Source organism: Seriola lalandi, unplaced genomic scaffold, assembly GCF_002814215.2.
Source record: "Seriola lalandi dorsalis isolate HSWRI2012SDOR001 ecotype SW California unplaced genomic scaffold, Sedor1 jcf7180002054464, whole genome shotgun sequence".
In the NCBI taxonomy this organism is placed as follows: Eukaryota; Metazoa; Chordata; class Actinopteri; order Carangiformes; family Carangidae; genus Seriola; species Seriola lalandi.
The window spans coordinates 757,867-779,628 of NW_019525017.1; the positions used below are offsets into that span (position 1 = coordinate 757,867).

At 41.4% G+C, this 21,762-nt stretch overlaps 1 protein-coding gene across 1 annotated transcript in view; it reads left to right on the forward strand.

Moving 5' to 3' along the window:
* ankfn1b (ankyrin repeat and fibronectin type III domain containing 1b) overlaps nucleotides 1-21,762 on the forward strand; it is a 111,463-nt gene that overhangs the window by 56,618 nt on the left and 33,083 nt on the right. Inside the window, exons 4-5 of the mRNA XM_087175366.1 lie at nucleotides 1,097-1,137; nucleotides 15,667-15,789. Coding sequence (XP_087031492.1) covers nucleotides 1,097-1,137; nucleotides 15,667-15,789 — 164 coding nt within the window. The remainder of the gene's footprint in view (nucleotides 1-1,096; nucleotides 1,138-15,666; nucleotides 15,790-21,762) is intronic.

Below are 21,762 nucleotides of genomic sequence, written 5' to 3' on the forward strand. Positions count from 1 at the left end.
GGGGGCGTGGGGCGGGGGGCCCTCCTCCATTTACCGAGCCTGAATTAGCCTCATTTGCAAAGATGAACTTCACTCCATAAATGTCTCCAGCCTCGGGGCCAAATTCGGGTGTGCACTTGTATTTATCTGTGTGTGTATGCATCGAGTGTCTGTGTGTCTTATGTGTGCACTTCTGTCAGTCTCAGCATGTGTCGCCTCTGAGAGCTGTACACCTCCAGAAGATGTGGACAGCAGGGGGATACTGTGTGTGTGTGTGTGTGTGTGTGTGTGTGTGTGTGTGTGTGTGTGTGTGTGTGTGTGTGTGTGCTCCTGTGTGTAAAGGTGCGTTTTTGTGTCAATGTGCATGTGTGCCTGTGCTGGAGGGATGCATTCAAACATCACCTGTTGAGCCGAGCTGGCAGGAAGTATTGTTATTACACGTGAGCTTCTGAACTCAACTGACTTTATCATCAGGGAAATGGCTTTTAAACTGTGTCTAATGCTCCCTTTTTCCTTCCTAAACATTTTGATAAATGCATGTGAATAAAGTAAAACTACTGGGTTAAGTGTTTGTAATTGTGGCTAGGGAGCTAATTATTTTTCACTGGAGACAAGGTCATTACCCATGTAATTGGCTCTTACAGGGACATTGATCATTTGATTGGTGCTGCCTTGAAGGTAAATGTCCAGATTAGTGGGCGGCTTGAGACATACATTAACTGTAGGTCACCTCTTCTCTAATAAACCAAACTCAATAAAGGGAATGAGCAGGATATCTCTGTCTTTGTGTTTGTGTAACTGGACTGTTTTTCAGGTTAATTAACTTGCTGATGCTTCGGCTGAGGGTAGTACGTTTTGTGCAGAACCTTAACTGTTTGTTTTTTTTTTGTCAGAGGCTTTCAAGATATTATTTTTAGACTAATTACTGCATGTTTTTTCCTAAATTGAAATTTTAGTTGTTTGCCTTATTTGCCGTGCTCGCTAGTCTTATTGGTGGACATTTGAGGTAGCTGGATAAAGCCGTCTGAGCCTACATTAATGTGACAAAGTGAACGGATGGATACCATGAATCGACTATCTTAGATTGTAACATCTGTTTTTCTTCTCTTATTTACAGAGTCTGGGGTCTGCTGACAGGAAGGAGAATCAGCACAAGAAGTAAGTCCCATCTGTTCACCTGCCTCTACACCCTTCCATCCATCCTTGGTTTCCTCTCTTTTGTCTGCATTTTATTTCCCCTCTTAATTTGAGTTGAGAAAAGAGAACAAAGGCATGTAGGGCATGATTGAAAATCAATGGCTCCCAGAGATCTTTATATAATGCCACCCATGGTTGTTGCCGCTGTGGTCTCTTGTTGTGGTGGCAACAAGTAATCTCCTTCTTCTTTATGTTTATGCTGGTTGTCATTTTGTCTTGTTGTAACAGCATTTTGCAAGTTTCCTCACTCTAATCTTGAGTTATATAAGACATACAGAATTTTTCCGATGAAAATAGAACTCATTACTGGCCTCATTAGCATAACTGATTACATCTAATGTAGGATTGTGGATAAAGAAGAACATGGGGCAGCTCAGTTTTCAGGAGTGTTTTGATGTTACACAAGTTCCAACAGTATTTGACCTGATTCATCTGTGTTTAGATGCCAGTGAATTCCAATGTGTGTGTGCATGTTTGAAAAGCAAGTTAAGTCCGTCTAAGCCTGATCCATAATCCATTCCATAACAGTAATACTTCTCAGTCATTCCAGAGTTTCAGCATGGAACTGTTTGCATTGATCAGAATAGAAATCTGCTTTCATTTGCCACATGGAACAAAAGCACTCCCAGACTTTGTTCTGCTGAAATCAGTTCTGTGAGAAATGTACACGGGAGAAATTTAGTTTCTCTGTGGAAGTAAAAAGGAGACGAGTTTGAGTTTGTTTTTGTGTAGCTAAGTCACAACGAGGACCTTTTTACTGTGAGATGACACTGTGACGGAATATTAACGTTAACAAAATACACTGTCATATGCTATAATCAACATGACAGCAAGAGACAGTGAGGTCTTTTTTTTTCATACTTTTATTTAATTTAGTTCTATATTTCATCATTGTTTAGTGAGAGGCCTGTTCTCTGATCTGTTGCAATTAAATTTGCCCATTACTTATATAAGCTCTTTATGTCAATATATTCTCTCGGTCTCTCAGCAACTAGTGGCTTTATTAATTACACCATTTTTGCTTGCCAGTAACATCTCCTATGTTGGGGCCAATAATAGGAGCAAATAAATACCGGACCATTTATTGGAAAATAAGCCTCTTTTGCATGTCCAAGATTACTGCGTGAAACTAATTCAACATTTGAGATGCACTGCATATCGCTGTGAAATCACAACGGGCACATAGTGAAAGATGTGTGGGGCGGGAACTTCAATCAAACAAAAATAGCTGTATATTTTAGTTACCCAGCAACCAAAGCCATCGACACTCGTATTTATCCTCACAACGTATCTATCTCCTGTGTGTGTTTCTCCCTATTAGCAGTGCAGGCAGCGTAGACGGTGCACTTAAGGTGGTCATCCTGTTTTTCTCTTTATCTCAGTCCAGGACACTTCAGGACGTCTCCCTGTGGCTTAATTAGTCAATTAACCAATTAGAAGATTCTCTGTTGCTGTTTTCCTTTGAAAGCTACACCATTGCTTTGAATTGAAGCTTCGTTGAGTGTAATCTTTTTTCTTTTTTTCTGTTGAGTGCATTGAAGCTGACTCAGACAGCCAGCTGCTTATGAAACTATCGATTGTTTAACTTTGTACAAGCTGTCTCGGATGTGATCAGATGTTTCCTTGAGTAAAACACAGCTTTCAGTCGTGCATTTGAACTGTCTGTGCTCACATGGTTTCATAGCAACAGGCCTTTCCCAGCGAAACATGGAGGCTCGTATGAGTGTGTCCATGAGTGAGATTTGTGTGTGTTGTCCTGAAAACACCCAGCTGCATTTTACCTGGATCTTTAACAAACGTAACGTAATCAGTCTGAATCAAAGACGGGTTCGCTTGTTGACTGGAACTGTTCCCCACTAGTGAAAATCACTATGTTTGGCCATTGTTTGCCTGTGTCTACATGTATGTAGACACAGGCTACATACATAACACTAATAGTGTTACATGTACTGCACCATAGATTTAATGTATACTTTTTTTCTGTTGTATCTGATGTGTCTGATGTGCCAGGGGTGCTGGCACAGTGAGTACTCAGTGTGCCATAATGGGAGACACTGGTTGCCAGGAGACAAGCAGTTGTATTGAAGAACCAGTAGAGCCATCATGGGATGTCAAAAACGAGAGTCGGCTGGAGAATGAGGGAAAGAGAAGAGTGTTCAGTATACACTTACACATACAATGATTTGTGGCAGCAGAAATGTGTGAATGAGCATAAGTGGACATATACAGCAGGTGAATAGCAAACGGGATGCAGACACACACACACACGCACACACACGCACACATGTACATATTTTTCATTTCAAAATTATCATTAACCCGAGGGATACACAACAAGATACAGGCATTTGATCCTTAATACATCAGTGTGTGTGTGTGTGTGTGTGTGTGTGTGTGTGTGTGTGTGTGTGTGTGTGTGTGTGTGTGTGTGACTGATTATTGGTGCATGTTTTGTAATATCCCATCTGTATTATCTCAGCCCCCCACTATATTAACAATCACTCTCTATCCTGGCTCCTATTCTGCTTTCTGTTCTGCTTTCTGTCTGGAAGATCAGAAGTGTTGAAAGTATCTTTTTTTATGTCAAGCACATTTAGTCATACCGAGCCTCAAAAATGTCAAAAGAATGATTTCATACGATTGCTTAAAGTCATTTCCTGCATCCCAAAGCAGATGGAATAAAAACAGTGCTCATTTGTGCCCCTGTCAGGCAATTTCATTTAATGCTGTCGAGGATTTGATTTGCTCCACCTCTTATTAATGAAGGAATATTGCTGAGCTGTTCCATTTTGTCCCACTTGGACCACTGCAACTTTCTTTTTTATGTACCTTAGCAGATAATCACCGGATCATTTACAAGTGATTCACAATTCCTCTGCAGGGCTTATTACCAGTTTACAGAATAGCCTCACATTACACTTATTTTGACAGCCTACCAACCCCAGAGGTGCAGAGGGAGAAAACCAACCAGTCTAAAAACAAGGATGAACATAACTGTCAAAAACATTTACCGGTCGATCAGTCATCATTCCTTTGGCTCCTTTTTTTTTTTACTGTAAATGTCTAAACGCATTTTCATCAAGATGTTAAAGAGATTTTATAGAGCTTTTACTGTTTTCTGTCTTTTTATCACTTGTGCTTTTAATACTTGTTGTTGTCAGATTAATTTGAGCACAGTTTTCATTATTGAAAGTAACATTTAAATTAAAAGCTGCACTTCTGAAGTTGTGGATCCGAGACTCTCTTCGTGGACACTGGGAACACCTTTTAAAAAAAAAAAAAAAAAAGCAGCTCAAAGCCAATAAGCTGGACTCGCCTTTGGATAGTTACGTAATTATGTCTGCGGTTTTTGCACTTGTTTTATACCTCATGAGCACTTAGAAAGCTTGCACTGTAATAAAAACAACCTTTGCTTTCTTAACTTCCTCTCATCTCTCTGGCCTCGTCTTTCCTACTTGCTGCTACGCTGGGCGCAGACAATACAGGAAGGAAGGAATAATGGAAGGATGGGGCACTGGGGGTGTCTTTGGAAGTGAGGAGATGCTTTGCTTTTTCATGGAGCAAGGGATTTAGGTACGGATGTCAGGGAAGAGAGAACTTGATTGGACTAATTTATTCACGGGAGCAGGGCGTGTAATTGTTCTCATATGGGGTTGACGTAGGTGTGTGTGTGTGTGTGTGTGTGTGTGTGTGTGTGTGTGTGATGGAATAACTTAAGGTGAGTAATGGGGGATATATGTGCCTGACCTGAAGTTGTGTGTAGATAATAAAACCATATTCTAGTTCAGTGTAATTTCTTAGTAACTCTACAGTTAAATATCATATAACGATTTCATTAAGTGAACCTGCGGATACTTTCAAATAGAGGTAGAATAACTTAGCCGGCAATTGAAAGGAAGAGAAATTACTTGAAAAACAACTTTTTAGAAAAATGGTAAAGTTAGCAATCATTAATCAAGTGCTCCTTTTTGGTCTAATATTAGATTTGACATTTATCCAAGAGAAGGCGTCTTTGCTTTTCATGACCCCCGTATAACTGTGATAAAACCTCAGACTCTCACCTTCATTTCTCCAATTCCTCTCACTCTTTTCACTCCAAAGACTCTGCGCCTCACACCCTGCGGTTGTTTTACTGCCACGCTCCCCACAGTCGAAGGACTTTTCCTCCCAGCAGTAGCTGCTTGTTGCCGTGGTTACAGGTGACACAGGAGCCAAAGCCCTGCAGCATTTAATTCATGGACCAGTGTTGATGACACCACAGGTTTTTATTCATTTCATTCAGTGTACAGTACACACAGTCTTAAATGGAACTGATCAAATGCAGTGGCGTGTACCTCAGATCAGAGGAGAGGAAGATCAGCCGTTTATAGTATGAATATCTAGAGCTCATATGGCTAATGAACTGCAAAGATGCAAACGTGCTAAAGAACATTAACATGTAAAAGTGATGCAAACTGTTTGAAATGTAGGTGTGATGTCATCAAAAGTAACTTTGTATAAGAAAAGAATTAACATATATATTCAGTTATGAAATTGTAATTTAAATCACTCTGTTTATTCCCGGATTTAGTAAGGCTTTCCCTCATGTCTGCCGGTCCCTGCTTTTTGCATCAGTTGGAAATAAGCAGGAAAAAAAAGAGAAAGTGACAGAGAGAAGACCCACCGCATGACTCTATCTCATCCCCCAGAGGTACAATCCAAGGCAAATTCTAGCAGAAAGATAATAAGACTGAGGGTTCCTGCTGTCTGACCGACGTGAAACACATTCCTTCATTTTTCCAGCCTTCTTTTCTGTTCACCTCATTTTTTTCCAGGGGTCTGAAATCCCAGTGTAAATACATATTGAGGAGTATTTACAATAGTGGTAATGGTGGTAGGAGAGGGAGCTAACTCAGCGGCCCGGAGGAGACTGCCGCTGGCTCACTTATCTGAGTGTGCGACTATTTGTACAGTTGATCTGGTGTGTATGTGTGCACGCATGTTTTCAACAGCGAAGTGTGTGTTTGTACCCATACTTGTTGATCCACTGTGTCTCACTACACGAAGAGTGTATACTTGTGTGAATGTTAGCAGCATTTATCCCTCTATCCGTGTGTGTGTGTGTGTGTGTGTGTGTGTGTGCGTGTGTGTGTGTGTGTGCGCGCTTATTTGATGTGGCTTGGCTGCAGAGATGTTGGGTTGTTTGAGAACTTCCCAAGAGCAGGCTGCCAGGCCAAAGAACTGAGCAGGCAGAGACAGCCATTGTTTTGGTAAGGCATCCTGGCCATGATAGTGTGTGTGTGTGTGTGTGTGTGTTTGTGTGTGTAAGAGAGAGAGAAAGATGCAAAGGGAGAAAGAGAGCTTAATTTGGAGTGCTTGAACACTGCTATTCTGTGATGCATAGCGTTTTCCATTCTCACTTAAAATTCAGAAACATGCACACACACTCGCAAAAAGGATACATGTAACAACATAGCATACAAACGCTCCATCTTCACAACCACATGAGCTGAGGGAGTGCTCAAGGAAAATGTCTTTCTATTATGTTGCACAACAAGTTGAGTCCTTTTACCAAACTTCTCCCTCCAGTTTGAAACCACACGTCAGAATTTGATCAGTTTGCCCAAAAACATCTCAACACTTTGGAGTTTGCTGGCTCACAATAGTACAAATATGATTTCAGGATTAAAATGATTTTGGTACAAACAAGCCAACTCAGCATTTTAACTGCCATCACCAATCCGGGGTCACAGATTGATATTTTGGATTTAAGTTTGCTGTTTTTTTCTGACAACGCGATTCCAAAGCATTGTCCTCCGCTTAACCTAAAAAATGTTTCTGGTAGTGCTCAGTAGGATCCGTGATGGTGGCCAGCTCTGTATTTCCTGTACTTCTAAATTCCCATTACAGGAGCCCTTCCCTTGCAGGATGGATGGATGTAAGTAGAATGGACCTCTGTACCGCTCCCGCTAATGTCTGTGAAGGATCCAACACAGCGTCAACATTATACTTCCTGCCCTTAGCCTCAGCAGGAACATAACAAATGCTATGTTAAGGCATTCCTCATAAACCCAACAAGTCAGAAATGTCCCCGTTTACAGCATTACAACATTTTTTTAGTACTCCCATAAATGACATTAAAGTCTCCTCAGTAACATTAAATTGAATTCCCATTCCGAAAATTATCGGCTGGTCACCAAAGTGAGTAGTGTCCAACCTGCAGTGAACCCAGAGGCCTGTGCAGCATCTAACTGCAACGTGAGTTTGTTTTGATACATTTAACTAATCAAAAGAAACATCATGCCTACGACCCATGCACGGGTATGTAAAAAAGACTGAAGGACTTGTAAATGTATCTGCAAATTGTAAGTGACTTTTTATGGGAAAATAAGACACTGGCACAGTTTTTGATCTGCGTATAAGCAGTGCTTTGAAATCGCTTTTGTGAAAAACGGCCCAAAGTTGAGAGGACTTGTTGGATGATGCACTCATTCAGATCGACCGCCAATGCAGGTTCAACCCCACCTAATTTTCGCTGTGTGAAGGGGGGGTTTGTCTGTGTGGATGTGAATGTGTGTTTCCCAGCTTCTATGCCCAGCACCAACTACTTAACCTTAACGCTTTTCCCAAACCTAAACCTAATCTTAATTAATTAAACCGCAAACCTGAGCTCTAACAGTAAATCAGCTGTTTAAATGATGACTGGAAAAATGTTTAACTTGGGGGATTTTCCTCAACGTCCTGTCCTGAAGTTAGACCTTTGGTTCTCGTAAGTATAGAAATTCAAGCAACACGCACACATCTCTCTCCCTCCTCGAGGTTCCCCTCTCCTTTCCAGCATAAATAATCCCCTCAGTCTGCTGGCTCAACCCTGATTGGAATCTCGACGCCGTGCTCAATTGTGGGTTGATGGGGGAAAGCGGGGTGCCCTGTGCGTGTGTGTATGTTTAAAGCTGTTTCAAGGCCATAAACATAATACCAGAGGGATGTCCACCTCAGTCAGGCCAGGCCTCTAAAAACCTCAGTTTAGTTTAACTAATGCTGGCACACAGATTCACAACCATGGACTCACATGAGCTATTCAGAGAAGAGATGTACTCACACTGGCATACATTCACTCCTTTGCCTTCCATTCACCCTTTGTCGAACAGTGAGGCATGAACCCGTGCAGGCCAGCACCGGTGCTGTGGGACTGAGTAGACCAATACAGGGGGGGTTAAGATCCAGGCTCCACAAGGTTTTATCAGCTTTTCTGTGTCCTGGAAGAAGCCAGTTGGAGTCTTATGTGGAGTTTAAGTGGGGATTCTGTGGTGAATTATGAGATTCTGAGCAGAATTATTAGTGGGTTACGATGTCATGTCATGTCATGTGATGTGATGTGGCGACTGGTGACTGTTTTAATTGCTGACAGCAGCAATAAGGCTTTCAGATTTACTCCAGCAGTCAAGACACCTGGACATTGTAAGTCAGTGCCTCTGCTCATCTTGGAAATGTGTGCGCCATCACACTGTAGGTGTGATGTGCTGGTGCTCTGTTGTACACAGTGCTGTATGTTCAGTTGGGTGTTAACACATCTCCCCAGTGTGATAAATTACCCCAGATCAGTTTCCTCCAGATCACATTCACATTATTATCTCATGACACCTCAACCGTGAGCGAGTGGAAAGAGAAAACTGTCTGTGGTACCGCTTTGCTTTGCCCCTCCTCTCTTAGTGGTATGGTACTCCAGCTACAGACTCTAATAGTTTGCTGGCGTCCGTGCGTTTGTCAGCTCAATTCAAGACTAATTTGACTTCAGATCCATCATCGGTGTATCTCACAGTGTTGAGTCAGCCTTATGCCACACATCAAACGCAGAGGGGGACACGGAGGGAATGGCATCAAACCCAACACCACAGGGAGCTGACCAAAGTGAAAAAAAAGGCATCAAATTCCTCCGTCATTTTTGTCTCCCTGACAAATTCTGTATGTGCCGAGTCCGTGGAAAACAGGAGTGAGTGAGAGAGCAGAGCAATAAAACGGAGACGTTTGAAAAAAAAGAAAGATGAAACGATGAGTGAGTGTGACTCAGAGATGTGCAAATGAAGGGATGGAGGGAAAGGAGTAGAGAAGGAAATATCTCTGTTTAACATTGTGGGTGGATAGGCAGCATATGAAAAGATGTGTGTAGGGTGATAACAGAGTCCTTTCCTTTGGCTCGTAGCAGTGTGATTAGATCATTAGCATTTGAAGTTGAGGCAGTTATTGTTGGGATTTATTTGTCAAGGCAATGAGCTGGCTGTTAAATGCCTCCCCACTCTGTAGGACCCATGTGGGTGCTAGAAGAATGATCCTTCTCATTAACATATTCGCTCTGTGTTGACTTGCTTTTAGTCATGCACTGTATAGTTTTGATGCATTATTATAGACAATTTTATAGTTATAAGAAGCAAGCCAAATTCATTTGACTCCAGAGTACAAGAGGTATTGTGCAACGGACTGCTGTGATATTGCTTCTCATTTATTGACCCCCACTGCTTCCAATGATTAAACATTACACTTTGAGCAAATCAGATAATGTAATCGTATCAAAACTGAAGGAAAAGCTTGTTAGTTTGAAGAAATATCAGTATGTTTTATTAGTGAGACCTCAGTCCAAGTGAAATAAAAGCGGCCTCCGCCATGTACAGAGACGTACACACAGACATGGGTTTGGATGGAGATGGTGAGTGGAAAACAAGGCTTTCTTTGAGCAGATTTTAATTAGCAATGTTCATAGCTTGGCTGGGCTCTTTTATGATTGGACCACTGAAAGCCTTTTTGTTTGCCTAATGAAACACATTGAGGGGTATGTTCCTGAATTAAACTGTTTGTCTATGTGTGTGTGTGTGTGCACACATGCTTGCGAGCAGAGTTCCACTGGCAGGGATAAGAAGCCATAGCAGGAGACAGAGATGAAAGAAATCCTAGCACTTTGTTTTCTCTCCTTTTCAAAATAGTTGTTTTAGGTAGGCAGCCATTGCCCATAATTGCTGAAACAAGGTCAGGTATTTGTCTGTCCTGCTCATGATTTACAGTAGTGTCTGTGCCTTAGTAATCTGAAATAAGATCTGTGGTTACGGGCAGCCCAACCTCAGACAGACCACATAGATTGTGTAATGCATAGCATTCTGCTGGCTGCTGTGGGATCTCTTTTATGAACGTGTTTCATACAAATCCCTCTGTATGATCTGAGAAGCTTTGAAGAGCATACATGTTATATTATTTCCCATTAATCAAATATATGAATATGTGCAAAACTTTGTATTGATCAATAATAGTGTGCATTTATTACAAGAAAATGGAAATAAAGCTCCAAATAACAACGTGTCTCATTAATTCAGGATTCAAATTATGGTAATATAAAAATGCTAATGATGTAATGTGAAAATTATATTTGTATCATTTATTTTACAAAGAAATTACTTTTGGAAGTACTTTGCCATAATAATAAATTGAATAATTAACACCTTGGGGAATGTAGCTTTTTAATATTCATTTGTAATTTATAAATATTTATAATTTAGTGGTAATCGTAATAAAACAGATGAATATTCCTACACTGTAAATAAGCATGTCCCTTTATTTCGCTGTTGAACATCTTTCAGCTGCATTGGTTCAACCAGAATTCCACGCAGTCTTAACTCTGCTCTCAGATGGCAGTGGGTTACTGAGGCTGTGAGCGGGGTCAAAGTGCACAGTCGATAGCATTGTGTACTGCGAGCGAGAACAATAAGTTCTTTAGCTGAGCTTCTGCATATTAATACCTTTGAACAGTTAATTGCTGCCATGGCAACAGAACAGGGGGAAAGGGACATTAAGTGAGGTTGTTTGCAAGAAAGCGATCCTTCGCAGTGACAGTGTGAATGTGTGTGCGTGTGTAGGTCAACGTTTCCTCCGTATCGCCACACAACGTATTCAGCGCTGACAAAAGCACTCTTGTGCTGCAGGATTGGGGAAAGTTAGTAATGCTGGCAAGACCATAATCTAAATCACATTGCAGTGAGTGGTGGGCTTTCCCACTGGATGGATATATTAGGAACAGTTATCATATCTCATAGTCACTCGGACCATAAAAGGGATTTCATGATGATGGAAACAAAATATAAAATATGAAAAAGGTGGAGACTTTTATGTGTAATTAACTGTGGTAAAAATACACTATGTAGGTTTGTTTCTGTCCAAGTGATTAACATCATAATAAAAATGATCTAGTCTCTCAAGTCTAAGGCTGTAGTTGAGCACAGCAGTGCTATGAGCTAAATGCAAATGTCACCATGCTAACATGCTACCAATGACAAAGCTAACATACTAATGTTTATCAGGTAATGTTTACCATGTATGCCATTTTAGTATAGTGTGTTAGCACGGTAACACTTGCTAATTAGCACTAAGCTAAAGAGCCACTAAGTCTTTGTATTTGGCCATAAACACAATATGATAAAAGATTTAAAAAAATGTTGACCTGAGGGTGGTGCTAAATGAAAAGATTTATGTATCAATCCAATAGTTGTTAAGACATTTCAATCAAAACCACAGTCAGGAAAAATCAAGCGTTAACCAAAGCCATTAAAACACAACATCTGCGAACCATGAACCAAAATTTTATGCCTATCCATCAGATATTTAGATATTTTCTTGAATAATTTTGAATCACCAGTCATTAAGATTCACCCCCTGGAAACCATAGATGTGTGTACTAAATTCCATGGCAATCAAGCCAATAGTTGCATTTTACTTTACTACATATTTTAATAAATCATCAATGTGGCGCTCCAGGATAAGTAAAGAAATCGCCAAAGCTCATAGGCTTCATCATCTCAGGACCACAAATGACTTGACTGCCATACAAAGAAACCGACATTCCCATCTCTAGAGCTATGCCATTAATCACTTAAAGGTGAAGGCTTAAAGGTAAATTAAAGGTAAAAAGGTAAAGACATGAACTGAAACAGAATAAAAAGGTAAAACTGAATCCAGTAAAATAACACAAAAGAAATAAAAACACAGCTCATCTAAAATTAGGCATGAGGATGCCAGAGAATGAGATGGTGAAGTCTCTACAATAAGTTTTTTTGGTTTTTTTAATATATATTTTATTTCTATAACTATCAACGTTATACATCAAAGACAAATAGAAAAGAGACAGAAAAAGAAAGCTCCCATAGCAGGGCAGCTGTCCATTGTGCACACATGCTGTGCAGCTTCGCTCAGCAAGCGTCCCTTCTGCATGTGGTCTGAAATGACTTAATAGCCTTTGTCTGTGTGCACTGAAAGCAGAGCAAAGCAACTGAGGTTTGAGATGGAAACTGACAAGAGACTGACACATACAGGTATGTCTACAGTGGCATTGTAGGCCTATAGGTTCTTTCTTCTAAGAGCTCGGAGCAGCTGAGTAGGTGCTTAAGCACCAGTTTGCTCTTTTGTGTGCACTTGCCTGTTGATGGTATAGGTTAAAAGCTTCACTGAATGTGTCTATTGGACCACATGGCTTCAAAGTCATATTTGACTGGATGCCCCCTGCTCCAACTTCAGTTCTATAAGGAAAAACAATCAATCAAATGTCTGATTTCTTAAACTGTAATCAACACCAAGGGAAATGAAAGAGAAAATATGATTTTGATGAGAAGATAATCAACCAGGATATCCTGAGTGGGCCTCCAAGGGGACTGCGTCATCACAGTGTGCCTGCTGTGATGATGTTATCAGGGACAGCTGCATGGGGTGGAGCCAGGGTTGAGCCAAGAGGCAGCCAGTTGCCAGCAGATCCCCTCCACAGAGACCCACCTGCTTCGCATGTCCAGTTTTCCTCTAAACCCCTCAAAGGGATTCCCTGAGTCCTCTTCTGTGTCCAGTGGCCCCCCGTGTCTTTGAAGTCATGATCCTATGTGTTTTCATGGCATTGAAGTCATTATCCTATGGTCATGTCGTGTCACGTGTTTGATCCAAAAGTTTGTTTGAAGTTTTACGGGGAACTCTTAATGTAAGTCTTGGTCACAGGCCAAACGTATTAGATCTATATCAACAAAAGCAATTATTAACAAGAAGTGATGATGAACAATTGCCCATTTAAGCTATTTATGAATTGGAATTTCTCAGACCAGGCAGTTTATGTAAAGGGACATCAGCATCAATGGTTGGCAGTGGCTGGCGTGCACAGGGCAGTGGTACTAATTTAATTAAAAGCCCTTGAAGAAGAAGAAGCCCAGCCTAGCTTAATACCATCAATTAGGGGTTACTCTGCCATCTGACTAAAATCCCACACCCCATTTGTGTGATTCATACAGGAAAATATGCCTCTTTGTCTTCGAGGTCAACCAACTCTTTGGAGAAGCTGGCGCAGGGTCAGGAAACAGTAGCTGAGGGTGTAGGAGTGGGAACGAAGGCAGTGGGGTTGGGGGTTGTTTTACTAGATAAGCCATCGCATGAGGTCATTTCGAATGAGAACTTGTGTATTTTCATCTTCACTTTTGGAAACGTCTTCATAGTGAAACAGCTGGTGTTAAGAGGAATCATGAGAGAATATTTTCAGGGGCTCATTTCAATCAGAAGAAAATGTTTACCAATTTTATACAGATAGAAAAGCTTTTCTTAGATATAGTGTATGTTTGGTAAAGTATCATCATATGATGTAAATTTATTTAGTCCTTGATGTAGATGCATTGATTTCCTGGCCATAAATTATTCTGTAATAAGTTTTAATGTAATATTAATATTAACTTTTTTGTCTTTGTTTATTTTAAGTTGTTGTTCAGAGGTTGTTGAGTTTTGATGGCTGTCGGGGATGAAATGAAATTTTGGCTATGAACCGGTCTCATTTTGTTTATATATCAGTTTAAATAAAAAAGACTATGTTCCAAGGAAGGTAGCAGAATGCCCAGTTGGAAATGGATCTGTAACTTTTAAAAGGGTTTTACTTTAATTTCCAAGGTCATAGCAACCTTTTATTCACCCCAGTGGGAACATTTACTAGTCTATGATGCAATAAAAGTCTTGATCTAATTTCATTTTTTTGAGTAATCATTCTCTCAGATCTGATCACTCTCTCATTGAAGCATTAGACTTGACAGGACACTCTCAGACCTTCTGTCTTAAAGCAGTCTCCGTGACAAGAACGTATGAATTACTCATACAAGGTCCTGACACGATGTGACATGATGCCAGTTTGACAATTGAATTAGGCGCAACTGGCCACATCACCACACCGTCATTCATCCATGTCACTGCTCAGAAATCAAAGTAACGGCATGAACTATTGTGTACAATCTCATCAATCCCGTTTTATCAGAGCCGTATGTGAACTGTTATTCCTGCAGCATCTCGCATAAACTAACGACAGTGATGGCAGATACGAGCTTTGTGTTTGTGTGGCAGAGTGCACCCCATAGTCTGTGTTATCTTCAACCAACCGTCCCTGCAGTTTGTCTCCAACGAGGCTCACCATGGAGACTAAAATGCTTTTTGGCTGAGGTTGAGAGGAGATCTGTGTATGTGTGTGACTGTGTATGAGTCATTATTAGGGACGTTTTATCATTTCAGAATGAAATTGAAACTGCAAGTGCTTGAGATTAGGTGAGCAAAGAATACTGCACATTACCTGGGCATCATTTTATGTATTCCTCTGTAATTAAAAAAAAGGAGGAAATTCCTTCAACTATACATTTTAATTATGTTTTTTTGTATCCACCAGCCAGTTTGACTTTTATGTAACCCTTAGCTTAATAAGTCTTGTGCATTTTACATTACATACACTTCTGTGCTCCAGCAATGCTCCTCTGTGAGTCTGGCTCTTTGATAGAGAATATTATTACATTTTGATTAGTCCCCACTGTTACCACAGCAATATTGCAATGCTGAGTCTCATCAAATGTGTCCCGGGCTGGAATGGAAGAAATATTACATTTCCTGTTTTTAATTTTGAGAGAAAAGTTGAACTGGGACATTGGCAGCCCAGTAGAGGAGATTAAAATGTGTGTGACTTCACATTTTTTTTCTATGAAAAAAGATTTGCAGAAAATTAGGCAGGAAGTATGCGGCTTTCCCTGAAACCTAATGTTTCCTCTGGGAACTGCAGCATTGTTACACTCTTTATCAACTCCATGGGCTACATTTCCACCATGTATTGTGATTTCTGTGGAACTGAGTTTAGTTTTTAGGCAGAAGAGAGTCCGTTTTACTGAGATAAATGTGATTTTTAGCTAAATTAACCTTGGATGAACATTTTTTCTTTTTAGTGTAGAGAATTTCTACAGAAGTACTGTACATCATAACCCCACTGTATTTCAGTCCCTCTGCATGTTTTCTTATTAACAATTATTTAAACTGCCAAGACATCCAGTGGATACTAACTGGACATTAACCTCTCCTGAACTCCTTTGCAAGAATGTATAATGTATGATGAGGGAATATGGTGTAAGCAACGGGCTAAGCTCCATGTGTAAACCAGTCAATAGATTCTTATGCTGATTTATTTATTTTTGTTCTGTCCCACAGGTTAGAGTCAGGAATCTCCAAATTTACACATCGTCTGTCCCTCAAAGAGCGTCCCGCCAAAACAGAGAAGGCTTCCTCAGAGAGAGCTCCGTCCTACAGGCGACGATCTCTTAGTGTGGACTGGTAAGACCGAAGACTTTCTCTTGATCTGCTTTATCACAGTCTTTCATGATCCCTCTAACGTGTCGTGTGTACTTGCTCTCCACTGCTAGAGCTGAAACTCCTCCACATGGCTCTTAGGTTCTTGGACTGAGAATATTATGAGGTGAAATAAAAGTTCATAACCTGGTATGAGAAGCTGAATTGTGAATAGGAGAATTTTTCACTCATCACAATTGAAATCCAAAAAAAGTAACACCCAACAAGAGAGAGGCAACTGCAAATGTGCCTCTGCTATGATGTGTCTGTGCAGAGAGTCGAGGCTGAGGTCGATGGAGGAATGGGGGCTGGTGTTTGGGGCGGGGGCAGAGAGTGGGTGGAGTGCCGATAGGGTCCTGCTCTGTCTCTGCGTCTGGGTTTCGTTGAAGAGCGCCAAGCAGCTCCAGTGGCGCCGGCTCATCTTGCTCTTGTAAAGCTCCAGTCCTCAGGCAGCCGATGAAAGGAGTTTGAAAGCTTTCCATCACGAGGCTGCCTTCCCGTCCCCACCCATGGGAATCCTTCCCAGTCTCCCCTCTTGTTGCCTGGCCTCCACTCGTTTATCTACCCATCCATCCTGCCGTCTGTCCATCTGGCATCCCCCCTGAGCTTCCTGCTATGTATTCTTGGCTCTTCCTTTATACTTCTCTCACCATTGGGAAAATAGCCCCGGGTTAAAGCGGATCTTACACTTCCTTTGCACTTAATTTTGTCAAGTAAATAATGTCCAAACAGTCACGGGTCTAAACAGTTTCCAGGTTTCTGATTGCAGCGCGGGGACTACAGTAGCTATTCAGTGGAGTTACTTTGTGGTTTATGGAGTTACAGGTGTGGGATTCTCTGAGGTCCTATCGAATCATGCTAAGGCCCGGTGTGAGGTCTTACGAGGTCTTTTGTCGGTCTTACGAGACCTACTGTGTGGTCTCGGACTGACGTTGCGATGTGTGGTCCGCCAGCAGAAATGTGGTGTTAAGTGTATGAGTGTTGGAGTGTATGTGCAGTGTGAGGTCCTTTACTTTAACAGCTCCATGTTTTTCTCCTATGTTGCTGGAGAGGGGACCTGGCCTTTAAAGTTCAGACCCTGATTGATGTGGTCTGGTTTTAATGAAACACAGTGGGTAGATTGGACATGTTCATTTACAAGAGGGATTCGGTGGAGGGGGGCGGGGGTGGTGGTGGTGGTGGTGGTGGTGGTGGTGGCTACAGCTGGATTCTGACTCTCTCCAGGGTGAGCCACCGTTACAGGAGTGTGACTGGCCTTTTGTGACATAATAAACATGAGACCCCAGGAGGAGAGATTCAAGGTTGAGGGCTGAGTCATGCTACCGGGAGGTGAAACAAGGTCAGTCCAGCTCCTGACGAGACCAGCACAGCTCCTCTGGAATGCAGAGACATCAACGCGCTCAGAAGGAAAACATATGTGCCAGTAGCATCTCTTGAAACCATCACATGAGTCAGTCGCATTTTTGGAATTGCTCAACATTTATCACTTCTTATTGTTTTTCTCACTCTCATTTATGAGAACTTTTCAGTAGTAATTGAGCCATATTTTTTTATAGTATACTTGTCAAATACAAAGTGTTGGAATTTCTTTTTTAAAATGCCGTGAGGCCTGGCTTTGTATCATTGTGTCTCTCATTGTATATTAAATATGAGTTGACAGTTGCATGAGGGTGATTGCCAGTTTTATTTGTTTCCTTAGTCATTTTCCAGGACTGTGTATGTTGAGAAATTACAGTACAGATCAGACACATTTAATTAGTCTCCTTTTGTAAAGGACCCGTTGAGTTGCTTCTCTGTGTCCTGAGACAGAAGCTGTAAAACAGTTGAAGAAAGCACTGGAATGTGTTTGCCTGTAATGAAAGTGAAATGTAGGGTCATATATCAACGTATGCTTTTAAATTAAGTTTTAATTAGGTTTATTTGCACCCTCTGCCCCCTCCTTTCGCTCTTTGAATCAAAACTTTAAAGAGTAAAGTGAGACAAGGATTATATAAAATACCAAGCTGGAAACCTACCAGCAGCCCTCCGCAGTAAAGCAGTCTCAGGTGGCTTAACACTTTACTATCTATTTAGTGGACCATTGCCGTTTATGTCGATTTAAATCAGATACCCAAACAAACTGTGACTATTAAGGGAATTCTGAGCCAAGGCAGCCCCGTATACAAGCCTGAAACAGGAGCTGTTTTGTAGCTTTATCAAAGTCTGTAAGAGCTGGCAGGGCCTTGGGAAAATGCGATAATAAAAGATAATGGCAGTGTTATTGTTATTGGTAATCATAGTAAATGGGCTCTAGGGGTAGGAGTGGAGAAAAGAGTAGAAGGAGGGGGAGAGAGAGGGTTTGAGGGAGTGTTCAAAGGGAAATAAAAGGGTATTTGCTACGCTAGTTAAGATTGCTGAAAAAATATTGACACATATTTTCTAGGAAAACTTGAGTATTAATGATTATAGTGTACATCAGTGACATCCTTATGTACACATGGTGGCCTTGTGAGATTCCTAGTAAAAATCAATTTTCACTCCTAGCTCTCTAAATTCATTTTTAAACCTATTTCAATTTATCTCAGGCTCCTGGTAACATACAATATGTCACTGAGGGAATTCTTAGCACAATGTGAGTTCAATATCAGAATTAATACACTCACGCCAGAGTTCAAACAGGGATCTGTTTCACACTGGCACGTATATTTGCTGCCTTGTTTCCTGTGCATGACGTTGACACGGGAGACATCCAGAGAGTGAGAGTCAATACTGGGGCTATAAAGGGACACTGGTTCTGTTCCAGCACACAGCCTGTAAATAAGTCTTTATTTCTATATCCTCTCATGGTGACAGAAAGCCAGTTCCAGCCCTTTTGCCAAAACCCTTGAGTACAATGGAGAGGCAGCCGTGTATGTCAGCCAAGCAGTTTTTATTTCCCATAGCAGTTCCTTAAGTACTTAAACATCAACGTGTAGCATGCACTCAAACCATATCCACTTCATAAGTAAAGGTTGAAATATGAACAACGTGCAGTTGGTACGACATCAGTAAGTGTCTGATTGTGATGTGTGTGGCTGTCTACACTGGAAGGTTTAAATCCTCTCCATCCCCTGAGGCCCCTCTGCTCCGTCTGGTGCCACCCTGTCTTCAAGGATAACTCCAAGCTGACAGCGCTCTCAGGATGACGTCTTAACTTCAGTGTCAGGAAAGAAAGCGGCCTCTCCTTCTCATAGTCAATACATGAACACACACCCAAACACACACGGAGTGGCAGAAACTCATATCTGCGTGTGTGACTTTCTCCGTGATGTTCATGCTCACACACACATACATGAGCAAACACACATTGGAATAGTTAGCAGTGTGTTGAGTTGGGTGTGTTTAAGGGGGGAATGGGGGTTACCAAGTGCTAATCCGTATGAACTGTGCACAAAGGGAATAAAAAAAAAAAAAGAACACAGAGAAATCACCAAAGTCTTAGTGGAAAAAGAAGGGCAATGCTCAAAGGGCCCGGGTGTAAAGTGGTTTTGGACAGTGTGCCACTCGCCTCATTTGGTTCTAATTTGATTTAATATTCCCCACTCTTTCTTTTTCATTCCCTCTTTAGATTTTTCTCCTTTCTTCTGTGGTTGAGAGCTGTCAGTTCAAACGAGTTGGACAAATGAGGAGGTTATAGATGCCTGTAATTTTTCTCTTTAGAAATTCTGATCAGAACATACTGTTAAAGTTCACTACAAACTGGGACTGATTCCTGCCTTTTGTGGCTGCATTAAAAGAGACATTACTCTTAAAAACACTTTAACACTAAAAGTAATGGTGCAAATTGCTAGAAGAACAAATTGTTGCTCAAGATGATATGCAAACTTGATCGAATACAGAGCTACAAAAAGAATTAATGTGATTTTTTTTCTTTTTTTAATGTTTCACATAAAATATAGACCCTTGTTTTTGTTGCCATGTTATTATCTAACATGACTTGTACGGTTGCAATAGCTGGTCAGTGTTATTAACCCTTACTTGAATGTTTTTAGCTTTTAAACCAACATCTGCTGATGAATGTCATGAAAGCTCCAGAACAGCTGCAGTACTAAATGGACCTTGTCATGAGATTCTTTTCTCTGCTTTTTTTTTTTTTTTTTTTTTTAAACCTCCAGCAAAAATGGGCAAAAAAAAGTTTGTACTCTTTAATGACAGGGTGGACCAGAGTTTAATTTTCATTGAAAAACTCTTGAGGATACTGGAAACATTTTCCTCGGAACAAAACTGTTTATTCATAGTTTCAGGTGTTCTGTTAAGTTTGTACTTCAGCTGCTTCTTGGCCTGCAATATTCATTTGTTGAGGCTGAGCTGTTGGCGAGATGAGAGACTATAGATTCCAGTCCACATGAGGGAGCAAAATTTCTGCTTACCTCTCTGCTTTTGGACAGGCCCTAGGCTATTCTGTCTTAGAGACACACACACACACACACACACACACACACACACACACGCAACTCACACACGCAACTCACACATACGCACACTTTAACCCACACGCATGCATGTACTCACACAGATTAATACATTGCACATACCTACGCATACATAAAAAACATATGCATGCACAAATGAGCATGAATAGGCTCAGAAGTGCATGCACCCACAAAAACACAAATACATGTGTATGTACACACACACTCACACACACTGTGTTCTTGACTCTGGATGCTGTGGGCTGCACTAAGGGAGATTTATGAGGCTGGCTCCCTCTTGTCCTGTGTGTCTCCGATTTGATACTCTGGTTTCCACTCCAAACCTCAACTCAGCACACAGACACAGAGAGACAGGGGGAGGGCAGCGGGAGGGAGGGAGGGAAGTAGCCTGAAAGAGAGAAGTGGGGGGGGTGTCAGAGAAGACTGAAATAGGTAAGAAGAGGAGGGGTAGATGAGGAGAGAGTGAGAATGATTGAGACTGAAGTAGATGAAAAGAAAGATTGAAAAATATAATGAGAGAGACATCGAGAGAGAGAGAGAGACAGAGAGTGACGACGAGCTCTGAAAACTCTACTGCATTTTCGGAAAGTGGGAGCAGAGGGAGAAGTTACGAAATAAAGAGTATGGGAGAAAAAAGCTGTGCAGTTAATGTGGTGTGTCAGTGTGTGTTTGTTTCTGTTTGTGCGTGTGTGCGCAGAGACAGACAGCCAGTGGGTCAGAGGGTTAGCGTGGCTCCATGTGTTGCTTATAAGCTGATAAAAGACAACCGAGACTGGGGGACCTATACCCCTCTGCCTACTTTTTTGTGAGTGTTTGAGGGCTGTATTCAGGGTCAGAGGCAGAAAGAAAATCAGCTGGGGACCCAAGAGGCTTTGTGGTTTGAAACTAGTCTTGGAAAATGGTTTACAGATTGAGATAGGAAGCCCAGGTAGCGCAGACGTCCACGCCCACGTCAGTGTACACTGGAAAGGAACAGAGGCTCTATGAGAGCCAGCAAAAAAAAGTTTTACTTATATTGTCAATCCAGAGGAATTTTCTGCACTTTCTCTCTCTTATGTTTTCCCTGTTTCCCAGTCTGGTTTTGCCACAACTTCTGTTGGCAAATCTAAGTGCTGTCCACCTCCAGAGCTGGACCTAAAGTGCGTTCATCTTAGGAAGCAGTGAGTTCATAAGGAAACCCACTCCAAGTCTCCATCCAGATCTCCATCTGAAGAGTCAGACTCTTCACATGTTCACTACTGCAGTTGTCTTGACTCCATCTGTGAATGTCCCTATGTGATTCTTGGCATGACAAGCTGGTGAGAGCTTTAAAGCCTTAAAAGTGTGTGCACACGTACACACATACACAAACACACACGTGCATACACACACACACAGATATTAGATGAGTTTGTGTTACTGACCTTACTGACCTTACTCTTTCTATCATTCATCTGTACATCCAGTCAGCATGTTATCATTTTTACAAATGATCTATTGCAGTCAAGAGAGAGAACCCCCCACCCCC